Source organism: Crocuta crocuta, unplaced genomic scaffold, assembly GCF_008692635.1.
Source record: "Crocuta crocuta isolate KB4526 unplaced genomic scaffold, BGI_CrCroc_1.0 scaffold330, whole genome shotgun sequence".
NCBI classification, from domain to species: domain Eukaryota; kingdom Metazoa; phylum Chordata; class Mammalia; order Carnivora; family Hyaenidae; genus Crocuta; species Crocuta crocuta.
Window position 1 is genome coordinate 906593 of NW_027530521.1, and position 25584 is coordinate 932176.

The 25584-nt window shown below is 53.6% G+C and overlaps 2 protein-coding genes and 1 long non-coding RNA gene across 5 annotated transcripts in view; all 3 read left to right on the forward strand.

Moving 5' to 3' along the window:
* LOC144234223 (uncharacterized) overlaps positions 1 to 2725 on the forward strand; it is an 11473-nt gene extending 8748 nt beyond the window's left edge. For both annotated transcript variants that reach the window (XR_013335889.1, XR_013335888.1), the window contains one exon: positions 2289 to 2725. This is a non-coding gene — a long non-coding RNA (uncharacterized LOC144234223). The remainder of the gene's footprint in view (positions 1 to 2288) is intronic.
* Positions 2726 to 4346: 1621 nt separating this feature from the next.
* On the forward strand, positions 4347 to 20498 carry SPI1 (Spi-1 proto-oncogene). Of its 2 annotated transcripts, none has more exons than XM_077767306.1 (5): positions 4347 to 4598; positions 7092 to 7191; positions 18008 to 18195; positions 19170 to 19332; positions 19773 to 20498. In XM_077767306.1, the coding sequence occupies exons 1-5, from the start codon at positions 4554 to 4556 to the stop codon at positions 20090 to 20092; spliced, it is 816 nt and encodes a 271-aa protein (XP_077623432.1). In that variant the 5' UTR covers positions 4347 to 4553; the 3' UTR covers positions 20093 to 20498. The 2 variants fall into 2 exon arrangements, with proteins under 2 accessions (XP_077623432.1, XP_077623433.1); XM_077767307.1 differs by having other exon boundaries at positions 4348 to 4598; positions 7095 to 7191.
* A 2373-nt stretch (positions 20499 to 22871) lies between these two features.
* MYBPC3 (myosin binding protein C3) overlaps positions 22872 to 25584 on the forward strand; it is a 17982-nt gene continuing 15269 nt past the window's right edge. Inside the window, exons 1-5 of the mRNA XM_077767308.1 lie at positions 22872 to 22948; positions 24002 to 24268; positions 24814 to 24927; positions 25017 to 25109; positions 25201 to 25349. Of these exons, the coding sequence (XP_077623434.1) occupies positions 22924 to 22948; positions 24002 to 24268; positions 24814 to 24927; positions 25017 to 25109; positions 25201 to 25349 (648 nt within the window). The 5' untranslated portion in view covers positions 22872 to 22923. The remainder of the gene's footprint in view (positions 22949 to 24001; positions 24269 to 24813; positions 24928 to 25016; positions 25110 to 25200; positions 25350 to 25584) is intronic.

Sequence of the window (25584 nt, forward strand, 5' to 3'; positions counted from 1 at the left end):
TATATTATATATAAATTATTTTACAGTCTGCTAAGATAAAAGCTAAACTGTGGAGATGTTTATGTAAGTGGTAAAACTATAAGGAATAATGAGGAAATAATTACTAAAAAAGTTAGAATAGTGTTATTTCTAGATACAGGGAGAGATCTGGAAGGGGACCTGTGGAGGATGCTTCCGGAGTGCTGGATATGTTTTATTTCTTGACTTGGATGGTGGCTACATAGCGTTAGCTTTATTTTTACTCCTTAAACTATATAGAAATGTTTTGTGTACTCTTTTATATGAATGAGCTCTCTCATGATTTAAAAATATCACAGTCCAGGGGCGCCTGGGTGGCTCAGTCGGTTAAGCATCTGGCTCTTGATTTCGGCTCAGGTCATGATCTCATGGTTCGTGTGTTTGAGCCCCAAGTCGAGCTCTGCACTGATAGTGTGGAGCCTGCTTGGGATTCTCTCTCTCTCTCTCTCTGCCCTTCCCTTGCTTGTTTTCTCTCTGTTTATCTCTCAAAATAAATAAATAAACATTAAAAAAAATCACAGTCCAAGGGTTCCTGGCTGGCTCAGTTGGTAGAACATGTGACTCTTGATCATGAGTTCAAGCCCCACGTCAGGCATAGAGCTTACTTAAAAAAAAAAAATCACAGTCCATTCAAACAGTGAAATACTCTACAGGCATTAAAAAGAACAAGACAGCTCTCTATGCCTGGGTGTGGAAGGGATTTAGGGGAAAAATAGAACCAGAAGGAAGTACAATGTATTTAGTTTGCTACCTTCTGCGTACAATTTTTAAAATAATATATCTGCCTTTTTGTGTCTGTTCAGACTATCTCTAGAAAAATTCACAAGAATCAGGTAACGAGGAGGGTAGCCTCTGGAAGGAGAACTGGGCAATTGTTTCCCTTTTTTGTGCCTTTTGTGCCTTTGAGTTTTGTGCCATGTGCATATATTACCTATTTAAAAAATAAAATAATTAAAAGAATTTTTTTTTTGCCTCTCATTCCCTGGAGCCTCCAAGATTTTCGGTTTCAGATCCATTTCTTACTGATGGGAATGAGAGCCACAGCCCAGGCACGATGCACCCCGTGGACTTCCAGCAAGTCGGGGACCCTCTCTGGTCCCATGGCTCCCCGGCAGGAGGAGGCTGTCCCGTCTCCTCTCCCTCTCCCCTCTGCCCTCCTCTTCCACCCCCTTGCCTATTCTCTTTCTTATCTCACCTCTCTCTGCTTCCTTCTTTGACTCTTTCTCCCCCTCCTTTTTTCCCCTCTTCCTCTTCAATCCTCCCTTTCCTCCCTCTCTGGCTTCCTTGCCCCCTCCGCGCTTGGGGGTTCTCAGTCTTTTTCCCTTCTTCCTTCTGCTTCCTTCCTTCCCCCATGAGAACCCAAAAGGCAGATCTGATGCCCAGCTCTCCACTCACACACTTGACCCTGGGCAAGTCACTGACCTCTTGGGCCTCAGTTTAACAGATCGTTGTCTTGGTTACGTGAGATCACAAGGGTGGAAGACCCAGCACAGTGCTGGGCACTCAGAAAAGCATGGCCCTCCCCTACCCTTTTAGGAGCTCGCGGGCCTGGGGTTGTTGATTATCAGACCCTTCCGGCTCCGGCTCCGGATTGCTTAGAATCTGGGCTGATCTATTCTGAAGGCTTTGAATAACAGCGGATCCCTGGGGGTGTGAGGTCTAGGGAGGAGGCCTCTGGCACATTTTGGGAGGAGGGGAAGTGGAAGGAAGGGTAAAGAGGGCTTGCTGGTGTGTGAATGGACACAGATATTGCGAACTTACTGCACAGAGAGTGAGAGTCATTTTGCCAATTTTTAGAGATGTGGGGCCCTGAATCTTTTGGGGGCTTCTGTATCCAGGCCCCTTGGGCTTGGCCAGACTTGGGATAATGGAATCTCTTTCCTCTCCTGGGGGCCCCTCAAGACTCAGGCCTAAGGAGCACGTGGCTGACAGAACATATTGTCTGCACCGATGGCAATGAGCACCGCTCTCCCTGCTTACAAACAGCAAAGACTCCACGCCTGTCCCTGGATGCAACCCAGGCTCCTCGGCCTGACACTCAAGGCTCTTTGCTTTCTTGCCTTGTCTTGTTGCTAGTCATGGTTCCTTTGTTCTTTTCCACCTTCTTGCCTGTGCTCAGGCTGGTTCGACATTCCCTTTCCCTTGCCTGCCTCCCTACCTGTGGCCCAGACCAAAATAATTGTTCCCCCACGCACGTAGCACCTCTCTCTTGTTCCCTCACCCCCTGAAAGAATGACACTATCTGTTTAACATGTGTGTTCTCTTTGCAGGCCTGTGAACTCCAGAGAGCCCAGGACATGCCTTATTCATATTTGTGCCCCCTTACCAGGCCAAGCACATGGAAGGCCTTCAATAAAATGCTAGTGACGAAATGAAGGAATGAGTAGATAAATAAGCATAAAGAGAAACCAAACCAAGACATGAATGAATGAAGAATGAACACATCAAGCAGGACCTGGTTCTCGTGATGTAGACCCACCCCACACACATGCAGTCAGCTGGGACATGGCCTTCTTGATGGGGAAGTGGAGGGTAGGAATGGAGCTGCTGCCGAGTCAGCCGCCTGTCCCCTACTCTTGGGGAGGGGCCTTGGTCACCTTCCTAGGGAGTCCTGAGGACTTGTGACCTGGACCCCCTAAAGAGTCCCAAGTACAGATGCAAAAAAATCAGTGAAGTTGGAAGTAAAATAGATCTAATGGTGAACCTAGACCTTGTGAATCCCTGCTCTTTGCTGCCAGTGAAGAAACACTTGGGGGCTTGGGATTCCACTGATGGGAATGGGGCAGGCTAGTCTTAGTGGGAAGAAGATCTAAAGCAGAGGGTTAGACTACACACGGGAGGGATTGGATGCTCAAGAAGTTCTTCTGCAGTGGAGTGGGCTCACCAAGATCAATGGATCCAAAAATGTCTCTATTCATCCCTGTCTTCCAGACTAGATCAGGAGCTCACTGAAGACAGGGATCTTGTCCAATACTTCCCTATTTTCCCATAACTCAGCATAGCACCTGGAGCTCAGTTAATACTGGCAGGATGCATAAATGGGTTGATGGGTGGATGGATGGATGGATGGATGAACCAATGGATAAACAGATTGAGAACTGGAGATATGGTGGATAAACATAAAAATATAGGGGCGCCTGGGAGGCTCAGTCAGTTAAATGTCTGACTTCGGCTCAGGTCATGATCTCACAGTTTGTGAGTTGGAGCCCCGCATCGGGCTCTGTGCTGACAGCTCGGAGCCTGGAGCTTACTTCGGATTGTGTGTCTCCCTCTCTCTCCATTCCTCCCCCACTTGCACTCTGTCTCTCTCTCCCTCTCTCAAAAATAAAGAAAAATTAAAGAAAAAATAAAAAACAGATGAAAATATAAAGTGATGGATCAGTCACAGATGGATGCCCTAATAGATGAGGATATAGATGGCTAGATGGACAAATAAACAGACGAGTGGATGGATGAATGGACTAACCAATAAATGGAAGAATAAATGAACAACTAGATAAACTGATAAATAAATAAATGTATGGTTGGCTCGATGGGTGGATAGATGGATGGACATACAGACAGATGAAAAAAAAGCAGGTAGGAAAATGAATGATGGACCAATAAGAAAGGTTTGTAAGCTAGAAAGGCTAGATTGATACTCAGGCATTGGCAAGGAGTGGGGAAACTGAGAAATCTGGGCTGAGAATAGAGCCCTAGGGATCTGGAATAAGCAGCGGTTTTGGGAAACTGGGATGGGAAGGCGCGAGGACCCACGACCATCCTCTGATGGAAGGGAGGCTGGTGTGAAGGAAAACTCAGAAGGAAGGCCAAGTAGCACTGTGCTGAGGACCTTGCCCTGGAGGCCAGTCCCAGGCTGGGTAGCACATAAGTGTTGGGGATCCAGGACCCAGAAGAGCCAGGCCTGGCACTCTGCTAGATCAGAGCTCTCAGCCAGCCAGGCTGAGCCCAGAGAGTGAAGGCCCCAGTAGCCACCACTACCAGCTCTGACCCCAAGCAAGTGACTGTTGGCCACATGGCATCTCCAGAGCCCTGGGCATTTGTGGGGTTCAGGGTTAGGGGCCTCAGCAGGGCCTGAGGGCAGCAATGGCCTCCCTGTGGTAGAGCTAGTCTTCCTCTCCGCCACCCTTTCTCCCTACCCCGGCCTCCAAGACCGCCCCTCACAGTTCCAGCTTCCTCTGGGCAGGGGGCCTGGCCCCCATGGCCTCCCAGGCCAGCCCCTGGAGCACCACCTGCCCCAGCCGGCCAGAGACTTCCTGTCGCGCAAGAGATTTATGCAAACGGGCTGGGGCGGTGATGTCACCCCAAGGGGACTATCTCCCAGTGGCAGGCCCTTCGATAAAATCAGGAACTTGCGCTGGCCCTGCAATGTCAAGGGAGGGGGCTCACCCAGGGCTCCTGTAGCTCAGGGGGCAGGCCTGAGCCCTGCGCCCGCCCTGAGTTCGTCCCAGCCCCTGACGGGGCGCCCCATCCTGAGGGGCTCCGCACTGGCCCCCACCGAAGCAGGGGACCTGACCGGCTAGGAGCTCGGCTGGATGTTACAGGCGTGCAAAATGGAAGGGTTTCCCCTCGTCCCCCCTGTGAGTACTGGGACTCCTCTACTGGCTCGACCCGCGGCCCTCCGACGCCAGTCTGCCTGCCCACCGGCCCACCAGCCGGCTGCCCTCCCGGCTGGCTATCAGTGGGAAATTGGTGTTTCCTCCCTGGAGCTCCTGGTCTGAGATCCAGCCAGGGGGCCATGGGTTTCTTCAGAGCTTGCCCTGGCGGCTGCGGGCTCTGGGCCCACGGTGGGGCTGTGATCGGTGGGGCCTGAACGGTTATTTATAGACGGGGTTTGGTGGCAGGCGAAGCTCCTGGGCAGGGTGCTGGGGTGAGGATGGCGAGGGCACTGGCGGAGAGGTCGGGGAGGAGGAGGTGGGGAGACTGGGGGGGGGGGGGGGGGCCAGTCCCCAGGACAGTAAAGGCTTAAGGACAGGAGGCAACAGGCCAGATGTCTCAGTCCACCGCCGGGTGCTCCTGGAGACGAAGGCCGCTTTCTGTCTGGGTTCCCAGTGCCCAGTCTGGAGCCTGGCACAGGGGACATGGTTGTTGACCCAAGGGCCTGGGCCTTGGGCTGGCACTCCCAGGGGCTGGGGCAGGGGCTGGGCAGCAAGGAGTGGAGCAGAGACTAGGACGCCAGGCTGGGGCCTTGGCCGAAGCAGGAGAGGAGGGCAGGGGCTGGAGCTGGGCTCACCCCGGGGCTGAGCGCAAGGGTGCCGGCCGGGCAGGGGCCGAGGCTGGGACGGGGACCTAGAGGTGAAGCAGCAGGAGTCCCAAGGGACCCCTGGAGGGGAAGGGCAGGTCCCCACCGCTCCTGCTCTCTGTGACAGTTAAAGCCTCAGGCAGATGCAGACCTGGGCCCCTCAGAGAGGACCCCTCTCTCTTTCCCACCCCATCCCCACTCAGCCAGGGTGGGGAGCCCTGAGAGAGCCGGGAAGGGCTTGGCGGGGCCTGCCCACCTGACTCAGCTTTCCCGGCCTGGAGGCCGCTCCCTCCCCCCACCCCACCCCAGTCAGGCCTGGGCCGGGGAGGCACCCCAGGTCCCACCTCCTGCTGTTGGGCTGCGCTGCCGCTGCTGGGAAACCCAGTGCTGGGCTCCTGGCCTTCTTACTGTCCAGACACAGACCACCCGAGCCAGCCAGCCAGCCCTGGAGCCTGGCCCTGTCCCACCCTCCCCCGCCATCGCCAGGGAGGAGAGGAAGGGGCAGGCAGGAGGGGATGGAGGTGGTCCCAGGAAGAGCCAAGTCTGCCTCAAGACAGCCACAGGCCCAGGGGCTTAACCACACTGTCTCTGACCCTTGACCTCTCAATCCCTGAACTCCAGACGCAGCTGGGCAGGAGGCACATCTTGGGCTGCTCTACCAAACCCCTCAGAGAAGGGAGTACTCCCGGGAAGGTGGGCTCCCGAGGCAACCCCGGCCCCCAACCCAACAACCCAAGCCCTGAGGGCCCGAGTCACTGTTGTGCAATCCCTGCGCGCACACTGTGGGGGTGGGGAGAGGCCTGAGGACTGTTGTAAAGACTCTGAGTGTGCATGTCCGTGTGCTGCACCAGGATGCAGAGGGGTGNGGACAAGGAGGAGTGGGGGTGGAGGCGGAGGAGGACAGGGAGGAGTGAGGGGCTAGAGAGGGAGGAAGGAGAGAGGGCAGGGAGGGCTGGGGGAAAGAATGAGGGTTGAGGGGAGGAGGGAAGGGAGGAAGGGAAGGGAGTATCCCAGTGGGTGTGTCAGGAGGGACAGAGGAGGGAGAGCGAGAGGGACCAAGGCTCTAGCTGGCCCGTGCCCCCCCCCTCGCCCGGTGAGCACTATACAATCCACGAGTGTGAGCGGCCACTGGTCATCATGAGGGTGCCTGGGCCCGGGCGTGGGCTGTGGAGACGGGGGCAGGAAGACAAGCGTGTGCGCTATGGGGGTGGGTGTGCAAGTGGCATGTGCGTGACCATGAAGGGTGTGGGTATGGGCCTGTGGTTAAGGTGCTTGAAGGCAAGTATGAGGATACGTGTGGTAATTCAAGTGGCTACGTATGCCTATAGGGTGAGTGTGCAACAATGTGTGTGAGTGTGACCACACGTGTGTGTGAATGTAAGTGACCTGTGCAGTGAGGGTGAGGGTGGGTAGCCGTGTGGGTGTGAGTTCGTGTGTGGGAGTGTGCATGTCACGGGGAGTGTGTGTACATTTGGAGGTGTAGGTGTGTCGGTGTGAACGTGAGAGTTCACGTGTGAGACTGGGACCCGGGGTGCAGGTGTGAGTGTGGCTGTGCAGGGGTGGGGGGTGCAGGGAGGCCACGCTCTCCTCTCGGCCTTGGTCCTCTCTTGACTTCTGACCTTCGGGGTCCCCGTCAGCCCCTTTCTGCAGGAGCCAAGGGTCTTGCTCTCCTGTCCCCACTGCAGCCTCTCTCAGTTCCAGGCAGAGGTGGCTGTAGGCCTCACGCGGTCCCTTCGGTGTGGGAGGGCGGTGCGGCCCCCACATACCGGGGCTGCCAGCCTGGCTGCGGGGTCCCGGCCACCCTCCGAGTCCTGACAGCCTCCTCTCTCAGCAGCCATCGGAAGACCTGGTGCCCTACGACACGGACCTGTACCAACGCCAGACGCACGAGTACTACCCCTATCTCAGCAGCGATGGAGAAAGCCACAGTGGTGAGTGTGCGCCGCCCTGGCCTGGCCTGGGCACCTCGGTTCCCCGGCTTCTCTGGGACTCTGAGAATTGGATGAAACTAGCTTTCAGAGGTCATGAACTCACTACTCTAACCCCCACATCTCACACCCCCAGCCTGCATTTATTGAGCGTCTTTGGTGTGCCAGGGCACGAGTTTAGCTCCGTCCAGTTTACTGTCTGCTCTAATCTTTGTGGCCTTTTCACAAATGAGGAAACGGAGGCTCAGGGAGCTAAGTGACCTGTACAGGGTCACACAGCTGGTCGGTGGAACCCAGCCTGTCACCCCAGGTCCAGGGCTTCTTCCTCTCCCCTCCCCCCAGACCCCTTCATCCTCTCTGCTGTCATCACCCCCTTGCCCTGAACTCCACGTTGGGGCAGCTCTGCTCCCTGCTGTGTTCTTAACTTCTATCGACATTTGGGGCTGGAGGGTGTCGTTGGTGTGGCAGCCTGCCCTGTACATTGTAGGATATCTGGCAGCATCTTCTACCCACTAGATGCCAGAAGTACCACCAGTCACTATGACCAAAAATGTCTCCACGCATTGGCAAATGTCCCCCGGGGGGCAGAATCACCCTCGTGTGAGAACTGCTCACTAAGGGAAGGGCTCTGAGGCCCCCCCTCATTCAGCAGGGGCTGGAGCCCCAGTTTGCTGGGGTGGGAGTGAGGATGGAGTGTGGGCCAAGGGGTCCTTCTGTCCGTCTCGCTGCCCATGCCAAGGGCCAGCCTCGACCCTGGAGCAAATTCAGGGCGGATGGGGACAGGCAGTAGGTGCCTGGGGCCCAGATGGGGCATTCTGAGAGGACACCCAAAGGGGATCTTGGCGTGTGCATGGGACACCCCTCTGAGCCCGAGTTAGACGGACTGGTGAACAGGTCTTCACTGGGGGATTTTCTAGTTCTGAAACCGGGGCAGGCCAGACACTGGGGGACTGCAGCCCCAGAGGGAGAGGCCGGCCGGGTGCCACAGCAGAGGAAGGTGTCACACTGTCCGGCCACACCTGGGGGCCGGTCACACCTGCAGCTCCATTCTTCAGACACATGGATGGCAGTGTCGGCCTGCTGGCCCCATCCAGGGATGCTGCACGAGGCCAGCCCGTCTCTAGGGCTCTGACCCCCAGATGCTGAATCTGGGAACACGCACACCTGGGGGCCGTGTCTTGGGAGTAGGTGCTAGATGTGTCTCCAGTCCTCGTGGGGGGCACAGACTTCTTTCAGAATCCCAGGGCTAGGAAGGGTGTAAAACATCTTCTTTTTCATCCTTTAAAACTTACGATTCTGCCAGCAACACATTCTCTCTGTAGAAAAGCCAGACGATTGAGAGGGAAGGTCTCCCTCACCCACAACTCTCCCCATCTCCCAGGGTCAAGGGTGGGTCTCTCTGCCCTAGAGACCAGCAGTGGTGACTCCTGTCCCTGGCAGTTCAGGACCTGAGAAGTGCCCTCTGGCCTTGAGGACTGGCTCCCCCTGGTGGCTCCAGGCAGCGGGACCGCCAGGTCCCCGCAAACTCAGCAGGGCCTGGGACTCGCTTCTAACATTAGGGACCTCTTCCCTGTTGGCCTAACCTCCACTCAGTTTCACCGGGTTTGGGGTCATTTCCTTTGGGCCTGCTGCAGCCTCAGTTTCCCCTCGTAATATGAAGGTGTGTGCACGCATCTAGAAACCTGCTAGACCAAGGGGCGGGGCTGATGAAGTGAGCACTTAAGAGAAAGCTTGTGCTTTCCTGGCTCGGTGCCCAGGCAAGTCCCTTATATGGGGGCTGGAGCTATAGGAATGACTCCTGATTAGATGCCCGAGCACTCTGTTTTGGTCATGCCCCAATTCCTTCAGAGATTCCTCTGGTGTCCCCTGTGTCCTGGCCCCGACTTCCCACACCCCCTGCCTCCTCATTGCCCCTCTGGGCATCTCTGCTGATCTGTGCACCTGTTCTGTCCTTTCCTAATGAAGACCCAAGAGTAGAGACACCCCACATTCTTCCACTCGTTCCTGCATGCCCTCTGGGTCTACATTTTTAGGTGGTTGAAACTTATTAAAAAGGCATGGGGGCTGGACCTGGGTCTGGTCCCGGTTCTATCACTCACCAGCATGTGTGACCTTAGAACAAGTGACATAACCTCTCCGAGCCCCCGCTCCCTCATATATGGAAGTGAGAGCATGGAAACACTGACCTCGCAGAGCCATGATGACTCACCGAGTTAATGCATGAAAGGTGTGAGGTGCTGAGCACAAGGCCCAGCGAGCTTTCGGGCCAGAGTGTGTTAGCTTTACTCCACCCCCTGCGGGGGAGAGGAAACAGCTGGGAGAGTGGGAGACGCACAGAGGACTCTGCGACAGATCAACTGCGTCATTTTCAACTGATCTAGGTGACAGCCACCTGGCCAGCCACCCACCCGTTCCACCACTTGCCCTTGCAGCCACCCACTCATCCTCCCAACACTTAACCATCTTTCCTCAGGCCCACTCGTCCCTCATTTTCCCATCTACCAAATAGCTCCTGATTGGATGCCATGGGCCAGACATCGCTCTAGCTGCTGGAGGTTCCCTGATAAGCAAGCCAGACAAGGCCACTGCTCTCACAGAACTTACATCCCAGGGAGGGGAAGGGCAGCAGTCAACTAAGCAGACATTCAACAAGCAGTCTTATAAAAAGCTAAGTAACATAACGCAGAATGCCTGTGTTAGGGGCTCCTTTCATTCAGGTGGGCAGGGAGGGCCTCTGAGGAGGGGACAGTGAGGTGAAATCTGAGTGAAGAGAAGGACCATGCACGCAAAGGTAGAGAGAACGGCGAGTGCAATGTAGCATTGACCCCGAGAGACGGCCCAGGTGGCCAGTGCATGCGGGGCAGTAGTGGAGCCCAGGGGGGAAGCTCAAGGCACCTGCAGAGTATAGATCACACAGTAGCTGAAGGTCACCGCAGGAGTTTAGGTTTTATCCTACAAACAGTGGGAATGGGAAGCCATTGGAGGGTTTTGAGCAGGGGAATGACATGGTCTGAATTATCGTGTGTGTGTGTGTGTGTGTGTGTGTGTGTGAGTGTATGTGTCATAAAAATCTAAATGAATTTTAAATTTTTAGTTTTTGATTATTAAAGTAATCAATGCTCATTGCAAACAAATTAAAAATACAACAGCTTTGTCAAGAAAAACATTCCGAACTCTTCCCAACCTCACCCCCCACTGGTAGCACCTTAGTTAATGCTTGCAGACATTTGACTCCACATTTATGCTCCTGTGTGTCTGTCAGTGTAGATATACACATATGCACATTCTGTTCACCCAACAATGGATTGTAGCCCCGTGCTATTCTGCAAGCTGCTGTTTTTTACTAACGCTTGTCATCGGCATTTCTTCATGACATACATGGCCCGGAGGGGATGGATAAAAGCTAGGCGTCCAGTCTTTCTCTCACAATGCTAAGTAAATAGACACACAAAGATTTGAAATAGAGAGTTAGTACGTTATTCATTTATTCATTCACAAGCATTTAATGTGTACCTTCTATACGCTGGGTGGAGATGAGTCTCGCTTGAATTTTCAATTTGAGACGTTATCTAATTTTCTATCTCATCCTATGAAAGATGAGACTCTGGCTTTGCAGTCCTTAGGAGCACACAGGCTCTCACACTTCACATACACCAAAATGGTTATACAGTAACTTTGTTCCATTTTATTGATGTAATTGATGCATAACTCTGTGTAGGTTTAAGGCGTTGTGCATAATGACCTGACGTGTGTAGATATTGTGAAATATCCCTCACCTCATATAGATACAGAAAAGCTTTTCTCCTTGTAATGAGAATTTTAGGATCTACTCTCATAACAACTTTATTTTTATTTATTTTTTGTTTATTTGTTTTTGAGACCGAGAGAGACAGAGCATGAGCAGGGGAGGTACAGAGAGAGAGGGAGACACAGAGTCTGAAACAGGCTCCAGGCTCTGAGCTGTCAGCACAGACCCAATGCGAGGCTCGAACTCACAAACTGTGAGATCATGACTTGAGCCAAAGTCAGACGCTTCACCGACTGAGCCACCCAGGCACCCCACTAGCAACTTTCAAATACAGTAAAACCTTGGATTGCGAGTAACCTGTTCTCCCAGTGTTCCCCAAAGCAAGCAAACATTTCTAATACAGTTTAACTTGATACACAAGTGATGTGGTACACGATGCTGAATGTCACATGATCTCAACTGAGCAAATGGTTCTTGAAATTTGCTTTGGTATACAAGTGCTTTGAATTACAAGCATGTTTTTGGAACGAATTATGCTTGCAAACCAAGATTTTACTGTCTACCATACTGCATTGCTAACGGTGGTCACTATGCTGTACATTGCGTCCCCGCACTTATAGCCGGAAGGTTTTTTTTTTAAGTTTTATTTATTTAAGTTATCTCTACACCCAACATGGGAATTGAACTTACAACCTTGAGATCAAGTGCCACATGCTCTTCCAAAAGAGCCAGCCAGGCGCCCCTTATAACTAGACGTTTGTACCTTTTGACCACATTCCTCCACTTCCCATGACCCTGACACTGGCCTCTGGCAACCGCAAATCTGATCTCCTTGTTTATAAGTTCAGGATTTTGAGGGGGGGGTTGTGTTTTTGTTTTTTTTTAGATTCCACATATAAGTGAGACGATGCAGTATTTGTCTATCTTTGTATAGTAACTTTTGTTAAATCAGTGTCTGAACTTTCCAGTATTATGGCCATGTGGAGATTACTCACAGCTGAGCCACATGGTGTATTTTGACTACCTGAACTCTCTCATCCCCGAAAAAGAGAACAAGGGGCAGGCGAGCAAGGAGATAGTGCCTCATTCTGGAGCCAGGCTGCTGCGATTCACACCCTATCTCCCCATTACTGTCTGGGGTGGTCATGGGCAAGATATTTCACCTGTTTATGTCTCAACTTCTTCATAAGATACCTACATCATAGGATTGCTGTAAAGATCGAATGAGTCACTGTACGTAAAATCCTTAGACAGTGCCTGGCATATGGTGAGTGCTATGTAACATGGATAGGAGTTGTTATTGTTTTTTGTTTCTCCCCAGTGTTTATTTATGTATGTATGTATTTATTTATTTATTTATTTTTGAGAGAGAAGGAGAGAGAGGTAGAAGGGAGAGAATCCCAAGTAGGTTCCACCTGTCAGCACAGAGGCTGACACGGGGCTTGAACTCATGAACCGTGAGATCATGACCTAAGCTGAAATCAAGAGTTGGATGCTTAACCAACTGAGCCACCCAGGTGCCCTAAGAGTTGTTATTCTTCTGATTACGGTCTCCTAAGAGAGGGTGTGTGGGACATAAGGCTTTGTTGTTTGTTTTTTTCTCGTGTCTTTATGATTAACAGTGTATAGAAATCTAGGCTGAAAATCCTGTTTTCCCTTAGCATTTCTCTATCTTCTGGTTATTAGAGTTTTTCTTTTGAAGACAGTAGCCTTTTTATGGCCTCTTTTTTTAAATGTAAATTATTTTGGTTTTGTTTATTTTTCTGCTTGTTTAGTTCTGTCTCCCTGGAAGTTTTTAATGCCTTCTTCTCTCTCTCTCTTTTAAATGTTTTATTTATTTCTGAGAGAGAGAGAGAGAGAGGCAGTGTGAGCAGGGGAGGGTCAGAGAAAGAGGGAGACAGAGAATCCGAGGCAGGCTCCAGGCTCTGAGCTGTCAACACAGAGCCCGATGTGGGGCTTGAATCCATGAACCGTGAGATCATGACCTGAGCCGAAGTCGGACGCTCAACTGACTGAACCACCCAGGGGCCCCTAGTGCCTTCTTCTCTTAACACCTATTAGTTCCACTGAACAAGCTTTTTAAAAAATCACTCTGGCTGCTGTGGGAGAATATATGGAGAGAAGACTACAATAAGAACAGCGAGAAAGCACTGGGAGGAAACTACTGGAATAGTGTAGGCAAGAGATGACAGTGGCTTGGTCAAAGGCAGTGGCAATAGAGAGAGAAGGGAGTGGAAGATTCAGGGTACATTTTGAAGGCAGAGCTCATCAAGTTTACCATTTCTTCTTCTTATTTTAATTGTGGTAAAATATACATAATATACAATGGTAGTTCTAGCTTTCATTTTTGAGGACCTCCATACTGTTTTCCACAGTGGCTACACCACATTACATTCCCACCAACAGTGCAGAAGCGTTCCAATTTCTCCACATCCTCACCAACACTGGTTAGTTTCTGTTTTTTTTTGATAACAGCCATTGCAATGGGTGTGATAGGATTTGCTCTTTTCAATGGGATTGGTGAAGGAACTAGAATTCCAACGTATGACTCCTTCCCTCCATCTTTCCATCTTTCCATGTATTCTTTCATCCTTTTATACCATGGACTGTCCACCCATGCACCACCGTATTCTCATACCCATCTAATCATCCACTCATTCACCTTTCCAAGTGTCCTTCCCTTTACCTATGAAACCCTCTATCCATCTCCCATGAACCTATCCATCTCATAAATATATGCAGAGCATCTCTTGTACACCAGGCACATTGCTAGGTGCTATGGACTTAACATAAGTCCTCCCAGATTTATTATTTTAACAGGGGGAATAACAAGAACTTTACTAATCAGGATACAAGGTAGAGAGTAACAAGTACGATGAAGCCTGGGGCTCTCCACTCTCGGGGACTCCTTCCCTTATCTGAGCAACGTGAAGGAGGGCTGGGCTTCAGCAGCTCTCACCCGGTAGTCTGTGATTTCCTAAGATTTGTTGTTGTTGTGTGTTTTTGTTTTGTTCAGTTTTGTTTTTGTTTTTGTTGTCAGCCCTTGTCTTCTGACTTCCTTATCTTCTTTCTCTGTCTTGATCTTACTTCTGCTCCCCTGGGGAGAACCCTGGGCTTGAGGCTGGGATTTCTGCTCTGAGGAGATAAGGTAAACTGAATGACACTTAAGGCTTTAACTTTGAGTATGTGTGGAGTTGTTTTGAATATGATGTTATTTTTTGCCCTGGTGACATACAGGCATTAGGGACCCCAAATATACTGAGGAAGAATAGAGATGGGTAGGTAAGACTTTGGTCCCAGATAATGAGAGATCAAGATGAATGGGGTCCCTGCTGGCTGGCTGGCTGATGGATGGATAAATGAAGGGAATGATTGATGATGAATGGATAGCAGCTGATGGAAGGGTGGGTGATGGACGGACAGTGGATGGGTGAACATGGATGAATGAAAGGATGATGGATGGATGGAGGATAGATGATGAATGATGGGTGAGGGGTGGATGATGGTAGACAGGTGCGTAAGAGCAGTCAATAAGATTGGTGCCACCATGGGTCTTAATTAAAGCTTTAATGAACAGTCCTTTTCCTCAGAAGTTGTGTGGTATAATGGTAGTTCAGCCCTTGGAGGCAGACACAGGGAGGTTTGGATCCTGTCTTTACCAATGCCTTGTGTGGACAAGGGACTTAATCTCTTTGACTCATTGTTTCCTTGTGTGCCTCCTTGTCAGAGCTGGGGTGAGGATTCATGAGAAAATGTGGATTAAGTACTCAGCACGGTGCCCAGTACCTAAAAATACACGTTAAAAGCTAACTCTTACTGATCATTTGATCGAATATTGATGGAGGCCTACTGTGTGTTCAGGGTGGCCTAACAGGCTCTAAAAAGGAGGGTCCAGAACTAACTCCAGATACACAAATGACATTATATTCTTTTGAGGAGCAGAGTTGTGCTAAGGAGGCATAGTGCAGGATGACCTGGGGAACCCATTGGAGGGACAAATAAGGATAAAGCAATATGTTCGTGAAAAGTCCTCTAAAAATGAAGTCCAAGGAGCCCAAGAGTGTTGACCTTTGCACTATGAAGGCTTCCTTGTATTGTGTTCCTTCAGAGGCCCCCATATTTGGAACGTTTCTGCCTACCAGACAGCGTTTATTACATAATTGCCTGAACACCCAAATCAAGGGTAAAGGCGAGGTTTCCGTTGGGCCTTTTGAAACTTCAATTGTAGCTGAAGAATCCCATTTGCAGCTTTCAGGGGACCCTGAGGCAGGGTTCCAGAGTTTCACTGAGCGCCAGAACCTCCTTAGGACCCCAATAAATTCCAGTTCCCAGTGCTTCTGATTCACTGATTCACAAGCCCCCCAGAGCGACTCTGGTGAAGGTGTACTGGGACCACCATGAAAAATGCTGGCCTCAGGCTGGGATTCCAAGAATGAGCTCATGGGTCACATGAGGAGCTAGAGCAGAGGTGGGGAAAGCGAGCAATTGGGCGCCCCTCACTCCACACCTGGAGAGCTGCAGGCATGCGGGGTCCCCTGAACCCTGGGACTGTAGTGGGCTTGAGGGTGGAGATCGGTGGGCAGGATAAGGCATTGGGCCGAGATCTGGACCATTTAACCCGGGTGGGGGAGGTGAAAATGGGCGGGGCCAGGAGTGGGGCCGGAGGGCTGATCTACCCCTGGAGAGGAGCCTGCATTGGCTCACCAAATCCCAGAGCCCCCCAAACAGCCCGTCTCTAAAGCACAGAGCACAGTTAGTTACTGTCCGAGGCCAATTGGAGAGCTTCTGGGTCCTGTTAACTCGCTGCAAGATGAAAGTACAAATTAAGTGTTGTTTTGTTTTCCTTTCAGGTTTAGATGGTTTTGTGGAGGAGAGTCAGAGAGGGTTCTCAGGAGGCTAGAATTCATTCATTCATTCATTCACTCACTCAGGAAATGTTTGTTGAGTGCCTACTGTGTCCAGTAGGCACTGGGAATAAGGCGAGAACAAAACCAGTCACCTTCCTCATGGTGTAATGCTGAGGCCACGGCTCCAGCCTCGGGGAGAAAGTGACAGCCAGGCTCACCAAAACAATTTCTCTGGGCCACTGACCGAGGCGGAAGAGGAGGAAATAAATGTATATGAAAGTATCTGCCAGTTGCTCAAGTGCTAATCCTGGTTCTTTAGAATAACACATTAATAGTATTAGTAATAGGTAATGTTTACTGGATCTAATTTTGTGCCAGGTTCTATGCTAAGCACCTTGCAGGCATTTGCTCATTTAACCCCCACAACAAGACTATGAGATGGATATAATTATTAGCCCTGTCCTACAGATGAGGAAACTGAGGCTTACAGAAGTGGAATGACCCGCCCAACGGCACACAAGAGTAAATGGCAGAGGCAGGACTTGAACCCAGCTCTGTCTGGCTCCCAAATCATGTCCTTTCTCTCATCTATGCCATGTAGCCTTCTAGAGGTGGGAGCGTGGGCTGCCTGGATAGTGGGTTCAAATGATGTCATGGGTGGACAGGACCTCTACAACTACCTGGTTGGGTCTCTACTTTCAGATTGGGGAATTGGAGGATCAGGGAGATAAAATGTTTTGTCCAGGGTCACACAGCAATGCCACCACAGAGCAAGATTAGAAAGCAAGTCTTCTGATAAGCAGTGCAAAGCCAAGAAAGCACATGTTCTAAGGATATGTGAGTAAATAAGTATGTGTTTGTATGCAAGAAAAATAGGAGGAAGACAGACAGACACACACACACACACACACACACACACACACGTGGGGCTGGTGGTGGTCCCCAGGTAGGGCTCTGCACTTGTCCCTGAGATGTCACCCTGCCCCACCACCCTGTATACTCCCTCTTGGGTCACATAAGAAAATCCCTCTTGTCACTTGATCACCACATCTTCTTTTGGACCCCAGGCTCTCCCCAAGAACTCCACAGACATGTGGCTGGCTTTTTGGTTTTTGGTTTTTGTTTTTTTTTGTTTTTGTTTTTTTTTTCCTGGAAAAGATGCCCAGAGAAACCATGTCCTCATCCCAAACGATGGCATGTGGCTGTTCCCCAAACTTGAATCCCCCCCCTCCCCACCACAGACTCTGAAAGCACCTATGGGGGAGTTTCCGTGACAGCCCTGTGTCCTAGCGACCTCACTGGAAGACAGACGCAGCTGTCCAAGGGCATGGCTTTGAAGGGGCAGCACCGTGGGCCCAGACAAGTTCTGGTGTGTGAGGAATGTCAGCCCTGTGACTCTGTAATCACACCTTGGCCATGTGACAAGACTGCGAGCGTGTGACTGTGGGCTCAGGAACCACCGGGAGGTTTTCGAGGGAGCTGGGAGGGCCAATCAGCATTCCCCGAGGGCCCACACTGGGCCTGGGAGTTCTTTTTTTTTTTTTTTTTTTAATTTTTTTAATGTTTTATTTATTTCTAGGAGAGAGAGAGAGAGACAGCGTGAGCAGGGGAGGGTCAGAGAGAGAGGGAGTCACAGACTGAAACAGGCTCCAGGCTCCGAGCTGGCAGTCAGCACAGAGCCCGACGCGGGGCTCGAACCCACGAACCGCGAGATCATGACCTAAGCGAAAGTCAGACGCTTAACCGACTAAGCCACCCAGGCGCCCCTGGGCCTGGGAGTTCTTACAAATGTCTCATTTATTATCCTCCCAGTAACGTTTATCCCCATTTTACAAGTGAGTCAACTGAGGCCGAAGAGGTCCTTGCATGTGCCTGAGGTCACACAGAGAGCAAACGGCAGAGCCAGGACCCGTGTCCTTGGCAGGACGGAACGGCTGCTGGGAATGCAGGCTTTGCCTCAGACCTGGGTCTCGGCTCTGCCATCGACGGGGCCTCTAACTGCGGGCACGTTACGTGGCCTTGCCAAGCCTCAGGGTCCTCATCTATAAAATGGGGGTGGTAAACAACGAGGTGGAGGGTGAGGTGCTGAATGTCAGCCTGGAGCCCAGCCCGGCCTGTGATCATTGCCCCATATGGCCTGACATCATTATTTTTTAAATCGTGATAACCTTTTCCGGCCCCGCGTGCCCTGGTCTCATGCCACGCTGCCCGGCCATCCCTGCAGACCATTACTGGGACTTCCACCCGCACCACGTGCACAGCGAGTTCGAGAACTTCGCCGAGAACCACTTCACGGAGCTGCAGAGCGTGCAGCCCCCCCAGCTGCAGCAGCTCTACCGCCACATGGAGCTGGAGCAGATGCACGTGCTCGACACCCCCATGGCGCCGACCCACGCGGGCATCGGCCACCAGGTGCGTGCGGCCGCTGGTCCCGTGGGACCCGGTCTGTGGTGAGGCCGGCGCTTCACAGGAAGCTGACACAGGCTCTTACTCAACTCGGCTTCCTGCCCCACAGCGCCAACGGCGGCCGGAGCCCCAACGGCTGCCTCCTGACCCTCTGACTGACCTCGTGACCCCACACCCCTTATCTCCTCTAGCCCCACGATGGACAGAGCCCCGATAATTCCCACCCGCCACTGATCTGCCTGACCTCAAGAGCCCTCCTGATCCCCACTGCAATCCCCACCCACCGGCCCCTCTTGGATCTGGCATCCAAGTCGCTGGACACTGGCCTCCACTGGCCTCCTTGTCTCCATTGACCCCCTTTATTGATCGTCCTCAGCCCCAGGACCCTAATCCCAATCAGTGACCTCCATTAACTTCTACCACCCCTCGCTGACCTCCGCTGGCCCTTCTCAAACTGCTCACCCGCTTATTTTTTTTTTAATTTAAAAAAATGTTTTATTTATTTTTGAGAGAGAGAGAGACAGACAGCATGAGCAGGGGAGGGTCAGAGAGAGAGGGAGATACAGAATCTGAAACAGGCTCCAGGCTCTGAGCTGGTAGTCAGCACAGAGCCCGACGTGGGGCTTGAACTCATGAACCATGAGATCATGACCTGAGCCGAAGTCGGATGCTCAACTGACTGAGCCACCCAGGCGCCCTGCTCACCCACTTATTAAACCCCAGTCACTCCCATACCCAATCAACCCATTGGCCCCTTTTTGCTGCCGCCTCTGACCCCAAGAATGCCAGGCCACGTGGCACCTCTGTGCATGTGAGGAAAGGGTGCCCTTTCCCCTGGCCACATGGCCCTGAACCAGGAGCCCAGGGAGGGCCGGGTTCCAGCAGCCCCTGGCCCCCCACAACCCATGCCCTGTGTGTCGTTGACCCTGCCTGACCCCTGTAACCTAACTGACCTCAGTGTTCTCTCCCTGCCTTTCCAGGTCTCCTACCTACCCCGGATGTGCCTCCCGTATCCCTCCCTGTCCCCGGCCCAGCCTAGCTCGGATGAGGAGGAGGGCGAGAGGCAAAGCCCCCCGCTGGAAGTGTCTGACGGGGAGGCCGATGGCCTGGAGCCAGGGCCTGGCCTCCTGCATGGGGAAACAGGTAGGGCGGCCCAACCGTCCGGCCCAGCCCTGACCCTGGCCGTACATGTGCCCCGTGCACCCCAGCCAAGGGCACAGTAGTCACACCACAGAGTGTGTGTCCGTATCTGTGAGCATGTGAATGTTTGCCAGAGCGTGCCCTGCACCTGTGACCGTCTGCACCTATCTGTGTGCCAATGAGAGTGCATCGTGAGCGCGCACAGGCGTCTCGGTGACCGAGCATGGGAGGCTGTGTGCGTGTCTGTACCTCTCCGGGCCGCGCGTGAACGGCTGTGAGCGGGTGTGAGTGCCAGGTGTGGGGTGAAGGAGCCCACTCCCTGTAGACCAGCCGCTACCACCCGTCCCTCCCCAGTGACCACCCACCCCCACAGGACCCACGTCAGGGGGAGGCGGTGAGGGTGGGTCCCTGGTGTTGGGGCGCTGACCACCTCCCACCCACAGGCAGCAAAAAGAAGATCCGCCTGTACCAGTTCTTGCTCGACCTGCTCCGCAGCGGGGACATGAAGGACAGCATCTGGTGGGTGGACAAGGACAAGGGCACCTTCCAGTTCTCGTCGAAGCACAAGGAGGCGCTGGCACACCGCTGGGGCATCCAGAAGGGCAACCGCAAGAAAATGACCTACCAGAAGATGGCCCGCGCCCTGCGCAACTACGGCAAGACGGGTGAGGTCAAGAAGGTCAAGAAAAAGCTCACCTACCAGTTCAGCGGGGAGGTGCTGGGCCGCGGGAGCCTGGCCGAGCGGCGCCACCCGCCCCACTGAGCCCAGGCCCACTGAGCTGGGCCCGCCAGGCCTCCCCGCTGGCCATAGCATTAACCCCTCGCCCGGCCCGGACACAGGGAGGCAAGCTCCCAGGGGCCAGGGGCAGGACTGTGGGGGGCGGGGCCTCNTTACCCATCCGCTCCCTCCTCCAAGCCTGCTACCCACAGCCTCTCCTCACCTCCTACCAGGACTCCAGCCCCGGCCCCAGAGGGCACCTGGGCGTCCGACTCCAGCGAAGGGTCAGCCTCGCTTAGTACGACCCAGGGTGTGCTTCCTTGGGAGTTCCAAGTCACCAGATTTGTACAAATTGAACCCTCCTTCTTAAGTTTCCCCCCTCCCACACCTGTCCCTCGTTAGCTTCCTCAAGGAACAGTCATTAAAGTTATTCTCAGTGAGTCCTTTTGTAGCACAGAGTCTCCTTTACGATTTTTTTTTTTTGTGTGTGTGTGTGTGCATCTTGTCTGGGTGCCCCTGTCTGAGCTCTCTTTTTCTCATGTGTCCTTTGGGCATTTACTACCAGTGCTGGGCAGGGACATCGGCACAAATGACACACAGTGCCTGACCAGGGGTTAGAGCTGGCGAAAGAACAGGGCCTTGATTGTTAACAGGGGAATAAATCGTTAAAAAGGCCTCTGCACCTGATAAGTGAGCTTTTAAAAATGCCCCAGTCTGGGGCACCTGGGTGGCTCAGTCGGTTAAGCGTCCAACTTCGGCTCAAGTCATGATCTCGCGGTTCGTGAGTTTGAGCCTTACACCAGGCTCTTTGCTGACAGCTCAGAGCCTGGAGCCTGCTTTGGATTCTGTGTCTCCCCCTCTCTCTGCCCCTCCCCTGCTCCTGCTCTGTCTGTCTCTCAATAATAAAAACATTTTTAAAAAAAACGCCCCAGTGAGGCTAAAACTCTTCAGGTTATGGGCCCAAAGAGGATGGTTAGTAATAATGACTGCTACACTGGATTTTCTGGCCACTTATTACATGTCAACCTTGAGAAGCAGAGTCTGATAGCATTCCATTTGATAGACCGGGAAACTGAGGCTTGGGGAGGTCAAATGATTTGTTCAAGGTCACACAGCTTGGCGGGGGAGGGGGGGGCTGGATTCCACCCATTCCACATGGGTGCTAGGTTAGTATGAGCAGGAAGCCTCCACATGTCTGGAATGGGGTGCTGTGGAGCCCGGCCAGGAGCAGGAATTAAGCCCCAAGGCATCCTCACAGCCTCCGTGCTGGCGGGACCCTAGTGCGTAGCTGCCATCTTGTGCTCTGGCGTCTAGTCCACAACAAGGGAGAAACAGAAAAACATGAGCCTGGAGGCGTCCTGCTTCCAACCGCGGCAAAATATGGGGGCAGACGGCCTAGGAGCCAGGAAACGACCCAAAGCAGCCAGCGGGCCTCTGGGAACCCGGACTCGGGGGCCATTAGCATCAGCGCAAACACCTTCTTGCCCCAAGAGCTAAACTGTGACCTCCCTTCTCAGGCCTCCAAGCCCCAAGAGAGAGTCAGTGGTGCTCAGTCCTCTTGAAAGAAGGCTAAGGGGGGGCGCCTGGGTGGCTTAGTCGGTTAAGCGTCCGACTTTCGCTTGGGTCATGATCTCGCGGTTTGTGGGTTCGAGCCCTGCGTCAGGCTCTGTGCTGACTGCCATCTCAGAGCCTGGAGCCTGTTTCTGTCTGTGACTCCCTCTCCCTCTGACTCTCCCCTGCTCACGCTGTCTCTCTCTCTCCTAGAAATAAATAAAAATTAAAAAAAAAGAAAGAAGGCTAAGGGAATGTGATACAGTTTAAAAGTAGTTAAAAAGCACTCCACAGAGGCAGAGAAGAAGGGATTCCGTGTCTAAAGGAATGGTAAGTTTGGACCACGTGGCAATGCTTGTGTGTAGAATCCCTCCCGTGAGGGTCAGGAGGGACAAATGACCTCTCCTGAAGTTGGATCATGCTTGGAGAGAGTCATGTGTAATTTGCTTCTTTCTGTGTAGCAGCCGATGCCCCTTAGGTGACGGGGGTGGGGAGGGGCAGTCACAGACGCCCAAAGTTCATAGAGGAACAGTGGGGGTGGGGATGGGGATTCAGAATATTCTGGCAGTATTTTCTGTGCAAATCCTTGTGACCTTGGCAAGAGCCATCTCTGCTTCTGACTCCCACTTTGGGGTTTGTCCCAATATCCTTACCTGTGGGTCCCACCCAGGCCTTCCCCTTGGGTGGTGCCAGGCCCCAGTACTGCCCTCTCCCCCGCTGGCCCTGGACTAAGCCCACCCAGGACTCCGCAGCACTCACCCAGCCCAGGGCCCTGCGAGCTGCAATACGAGAGACATTTTCGTTCAGCACTTACTACGTGCCTGGCTCTGCCCTAGACTTTTCACTTATAAACCCACTTTGCTCACGGAACAGTCCTACATGGTGGGTGCTGCTGTGATCACCCCACTTTACAGATGAGGAAACTAAGGCACTGAGGCTAAGGGAGTGGCAGCCTCTGGTCTCAGGGCAGCCTGGCCCCAGGATCTGGATCTTTCTACATACCAATTCACAATGCAATTTCCTTGTCAGATGAGCAAAGAGATAGGGCCTGGGGTCCCCCTGAGGTACCAAGGGTTGGAGGGGCAGAAGCCATCCCATTGGACTGGAGGGGGAAGGGACAGGAGCTAGCTGGGAACGGTGTGCTATCTCCCTGGAGAGCCTCGCTCTCTGGAATTTGTCTATATTTAGCAGGTGACTGGGCAGGAGGCAGATAAGAAATCCTGGGGAGGGGGAGGGCCCCTTATATAGTGTGGCAGGACGGGTCCTGCTCAGATCCTCCTCGGGTGGCCTGTGACTGCTCCGTTCCCGGTGTGACCTCTCTCAAGATGCCTGAGCCGGGGAAGAAGCCAGGTAGCTGCAGGCCTGCGGTTGGTGCTGGGTGGGGGCCAGGAGGGCTGGGGCATCTATGATTGGGGGGTGGGTCTCAGAGTGAGTTCCTGAGAGTGGGGGCTGCCTTCTGGGTCCTCTTCTGATTCTTAGTTTCTCCTTCCCGTCCTTCTGATGAGAGTGAGGGCAAACCAGGGCCAGGGGGCACAGAGAGGGCCATCACCCCAGTCTCAGGACAGAAGAGGACCTCTTCCCTGTCCCCATCCCATCGCCTGCAGCAAGATTAGGCCTGGGCTTGCCTTTTGGGAAAAGGCCGCCACAGGCAGGGGCCCAAGTTGAGTCTAGACTTGAGCCAGTCTCACTGAATGTTCTGGAGCAAGCCCTTAACCTCTCTGGGTCTCAGTTTCCCTATCTGTACAAGGAGTTGGGTTGGCTGTCTCCAGCTGTGAGATTCTCTGCTTTATGAGCCCGCACCCCTGTGACCCCCCCACACCAGGCATGACTCCCACGTTGAGAAAATGCAGTTCCTTTGTTCTGGGAGATGATGGTCAAGAGGGTGCTCCTGGGCCAAAGACGGAGAAAGTCACAGGCCAGGGACCAAGGTCATTCAGGGCAGGGAGCTAGCCCCCCAGCCTCGAGCGCCTCCTAGGCCAGCTTTATCTCAGTTGCTGATTCTCAGCCTGAGGCCCTTGGAGAACAAATTTAGCCACACTCAAGTAGGCAGAGTGCCTGCCCCTTGCTAAGGGCCCCAGATGGTGGAGGAGAGAGGGAGCTGGGCTTCCCCAGGAAGGAAGGGTGGGGTATCCAGGGACACACCTAGCAAAATTCTTTTGTGGAGGTTAGGACCATGGCCCTGGCTCGTCTGCCTACTGGCTGTGTGATCTTGGATAAGTCACTTAACCTCTCTGAGCCTCAGTGTCCTCATCTGAAAAATGGGCATAATAATTGCATCTGTCTCATAGAGCCACTGAAGCATTAAACGAGGTGATGCGTCACAGTGCCTTAGGAAGAAGGGGTGCAGGAGTGGGGTGCCTGGGCAAGCCAGGGGCTCCTGCAGCGTCCATTGGCCTATCTCAGTCTCAGCCTTCAGCAAGAAGCCAAGGTCAGTGGAGGTGGCTGCCGGCAGCCCTGCTGTGTTCGAGGCCGAGACAGAGCGGTCAGGAGTAAAGGTGCGCTGGCAGCGGGAGGGCAATGACATCAGCGCCAGTGACAAGTACGGCCTAGCAGCCGAGGGCACGAGGCACACTCTGACAGTGCGGGACGTGGGCCCCGCCGACCAGGGATCCTACGCAGTCATCGCCGCCTCCTCCAAGGTCAAGTTTGACCTCAAGGTCATAGAAGCAGGTAAGACCCTGGTCAGCCTTCCCTGAGGTTTGAGCTTCTGGAAAGCCCGGCCATCTCTCCCTCGCCCAGCGTATAGGAGGTGCCCTTCCACTTTCTTACCTTTGCTTTGGCCGAGCCATCCGCCAGGAATGCCCTTCCCCCCTTTTCTGCAGCAAGACCTCACCGAGTGTCCCCATGCGTCTCCCTGGCCTGTTCCAGTCACTGTGGACATAGAGAAAGTTCACTGTGGCTCCCTGCCTCTGGACACCCTCTCACCCTCTCATGGGCTGTGTGCGCCGCAGGGAAGCCCCTGGTTGCTGCGAGTGTGGAGGGAGCCCTGGTCCAGTCTGGGGACAGGAGGGGAGGGATGGAGCCCAGAGCTGCCCGGCAGACCCACCAGGGCGTGGGCGCGCTGGCTGCCAGGGTGAGGATGCCAGATGCCGGTGCACGAAGCTTCGCACACACTGTAGTACGTGACCAGCCTCCAAAGACCGAGGGGGGCCAGGCCCAGGAGGAGGGCTGTCTGCTCAGAAGCTGCTCCCCAACCCCAACCCTTTCCCTTCCAGAGAAGGCAGAGCCTGTACCGGGCCCTGCTCCTGCCCCTGCAGAGGCTCCTGGAGCCTCCAGAGAAGCGCTGGCCTCGGCCGCTGAGGAGGAAGGAGGCTCCCCAAGTCCCGAAGGCGAGCTGGTGCAGGGAGGGTGGTGCAGGGAGGGCAAGGGCCAGCAGACAGGGTGTTCCAGGGTGGGTCACGAAGGCCTCTGCTCACAGGGTCAAGCTCAGCAGCCCCCGATGGCTCTGGTGCCTCTGATGACCCCATCGGCCTCTTTGTGATGCGGCCACAGGATGGCGAGGTGACCGCAGGTGAGTGTGGGCTGCGGCACCCTGAAGTGGGGTGGGGTAGGGGGGCAGCAGGGCATCCCCCAAGCTCCAGCCCGTCGCCCTTCCCCCGCAGGTGGCAGCATCACCTTCGCAGCCCGCGTGGCCGGAGCCAGCCTCCTGAAACCGCCCACGGTGAAGTGGTTCAAAGGCAAGTGGGTGGACCTGAGCAGCAAGGTGGGCCAGCACCTGCAGCTGTGCAACAGTTATGACCGGACCAACAAGGTGGGGCCTGCGGGCACAGCACAGTTCAGGGGCCCAGTGGAAAGAGGGTATGGGGAGCCCCTGGGAGGCACCGGGGGGACAGGGAAGCCTGCGGGCACCCTGAGACTGAAGGCACACAGCAGGTGCAAAGATGAGACCTAGGGAGGCTGGGAAGCAGGTTGGATGGCCAGGGGCACATGGGGAGAACGGGGAGGAGGGGGCAGGAGACCTGTGGGACGTGGGGGGCAGGGAGGGC